Source organism: Nannobrachium achirus, assembly GCF_963921795.1.
Source record: "Nannobrachium achirus genome assembly, chromosome: 4".
Lineage (NCBI taxonomy): Eukaryota > Metazoa > Chordata > Actinopteri > Myctophiformes > Myctophidae > Nannobrachium > Nannobrachium achirus.
Genome location: NC_137813.1, coordinates 45,653,623 through 45,656,122, shown reverse-complemented (window position 1 = coordinate 45,656,122; position 2,500 = coordinate 45,653,623). Strand labels below are relative to the sequence as shown.

Sequence of the window (2,500 nt, the reverse complement as noted above, 5' to 3'; positions counted from 1 at the left end):
GCGCTCGTGGCATGAGTCCTGCGTCAAGTGCGCCGTGTGTCTGAGCGCTCTGAGCGGCACGTGCTACTGCAGAGACCGCCTGCTCTACTGCAAGCACGACTACGAGAAGTAAGAGGCACACGAACACCACACAAAATAAAAAAACAAAAGTACAAATAGCATATCTACAAGCTCACAACGCGTCCCCAAGATCGGCTATTTTCAAATAGCTTAGGTATAAAATAGGGCTTAAGTGGTTAATGTGTATTTTGTAATAGGCTAGCTGCAAACTAGGCTACTAGTAGGCCTAACTATAGTTTTCAAATAGTAGGCTATAATTGTGTAGTGGAGTAAAAGACAAAAGTGCAATGTTTAGATCCGAGATGTTGTGGAGTAGAAGTAAAAGTATTGGAAATTGGAAATATTCAATCAAAGTGTAGGCCTACAAAAGTAACGAAGTAAATGTACTTAAAGGAGTAGTTCACCCCCAAAATGACTTTTTTTTTATTGATTACTCACGCCATGGAGACTTGAGTTCAATACGTTTTTTGTCGCATTCCTAAGACAAAAATTTGATTATAGGGGTACTGTAACGTTTAGCAGACTGAGTGAGGCAGTTCGCTCCCAAACCGGGAAGCGAACCCCAGCACCCCACTCGGCAGACAACGCCAAGAGAGCTAGCTCGCTTGGCATGGCGAGTTACGGCTCCATCTCTTGCAGGGTCGTTATTACCTAGATTGTTTCCCCATCCAGTGCCATGCATCAAGGGTCCCCGTCCGGAATCAATGGGGGTAAATTTACTATAATCACATTTTTGTCTTATTAAGAATGCGACAAATACAAAAAATATTGAATTCAAGTCTCTGTGGCATGAGTAATCAATAGAAAAAAAGTCATTTTGGGGGTGAACTACTCCTTTAAGTAGGCCTACAGTACTTAAGTAGGCCTACATCTACTTTAGACCATAAGAAGCAAATGAAAACGACACAAAACATAACACAACTCTAAATATAGACAGACCGAGCTGGGGTGTAAATAGTTGAGCAAATCTGGTTGCCAAAAAGAACGAATTTTATAAACAGTGCATCGCGATAGGCCGAGATAGCAAGCATGACAGGCGTGCAGACTAGCGTGTGTTCCTGCAGAATATCTTCCATATACTTTTGCGTGATGATGATGATGTGTGAGTTTGAGAGCCACACGCACGCACTATACGTGCATGTGTTCGCGCGCACGCACTGCCATGTGTGCTTACTGCTTATTGTATTGGTCATTTTAGTAGTGTGTGAGTGCGACTGTGCGTGGGGGCCATGGCCACAGTGTGCACGCGCCTGTGGCGAGAGAGAGAGAGCTCCAGGGGTAGACACGGCTGAAGGACGAGCCTGCAGCTTGTTATCATTGTTTTGAAACGTGTCAGACTCTCCCACTGCACCTGACATCTGGAAGAGAGATGGAGAGAGACACAGAGAGAGAGAGACAGAGAGATGGAGAGAGACAGAGAGAGAGAGAGACACAGAGAGAGAACAGAGAGATGGAGAGAGAGATAGAGAGACACTGAAACAGAGAGAGAGATAGAGAGAGAGACAGACAGACAGGCCGACAGACCTGTCTTAAACCCTCTAGACTTGGTAAAACAGACCTGCGTTGGCTGTAGGCTATACTTGCCCGGCTTGGACCGATAGATCGTCACAAAAAATAGCCGATCTACAGTACACCCAAGCTTTTGGTCAACGAACGTCCCCCCCAGAATATGGATGCTGGGGTTCAAGTAGTAAATGGTAATACAGCTTATTTTAGAAGCGTCTCTCCGCATGCCACTTTATCTCGAAATTTGACCCGAAAAAGATATCGCAATATCAGGCTCCAAAATGAGAATAATGGGTTCATTTTCAGTGTGTGAATGAAAACATCTCTAAACCAGGCATATTGGCCCAATATACAAAATGTGAGGTAAAGCGTGTAATTGTATACTCTGCCATCATAATCATCTATAGGCCTATGTTGAGAGTCTTATTCGATAGTGTTGACTTGGCCCCCTATACGTTGCATATGGAGGGTTGCCTTGTTGTGCGTCTCTGTGCCAGACTTGGCACGCAGCGCTGCCCGTGACCTTCACCAGCACATCAGCAACAATGTCTCCTTGTTGTCCCTGCAGTCTGTCCATCAGCACGCACGCACACACACACACACGCACACACACGCGCACATACACACGCTCACACACACGTGCACGCATACACACCTCCTCCCCCTCTGTCTAGCAGGTGTGTGTACTGCGACGGATAAGGGGAGCCATGCCCAAGAATTTGCAGTGTGTCTGCATAAGAATTTATGGAATATGTGTGAATGCATGGGGCATATTTTGTCCGTCTTAACCGCTTGAGCTCCTTGTAGAGCCTACTTCGTCGCACGATGAATAGCGAAAATAGACCATCTGCAAGCATGTGACACCCTGTGAGCTTGGAGATTTTCTATTTTGGATTTACATTTGTGTGTGTGTGTGTGTGTGTGTGTGTGTGTG

At 45.6% G+C, this 2,500-nt stretch overlaps 1 protein-coding gene across 1 annotated transcript in view; it reads left to right on the top strand.

Moving 5' to 3' along the window:
* Window positions 1–2,500, top strand: part of lmx1al (LIM homeobox transcription factor 1, alpha-like) — a gene marked incomplete at both ends in the record, with an annotated part of 25,437 nt that overhangs the window by 3,333 nt on the left and 19,604 nt on the right. The window contains one exon of the mRNA XM_080723700.1: window positions 1–108. This exon is cut by the window's left edge and continues 76 nt beyond it. Coding sequence (XP_080579826.1) covers window positions 1–108 — 108 coding nt within the window. The remainder of the gene's footprint in view (window positions 109–2,500) is intronic.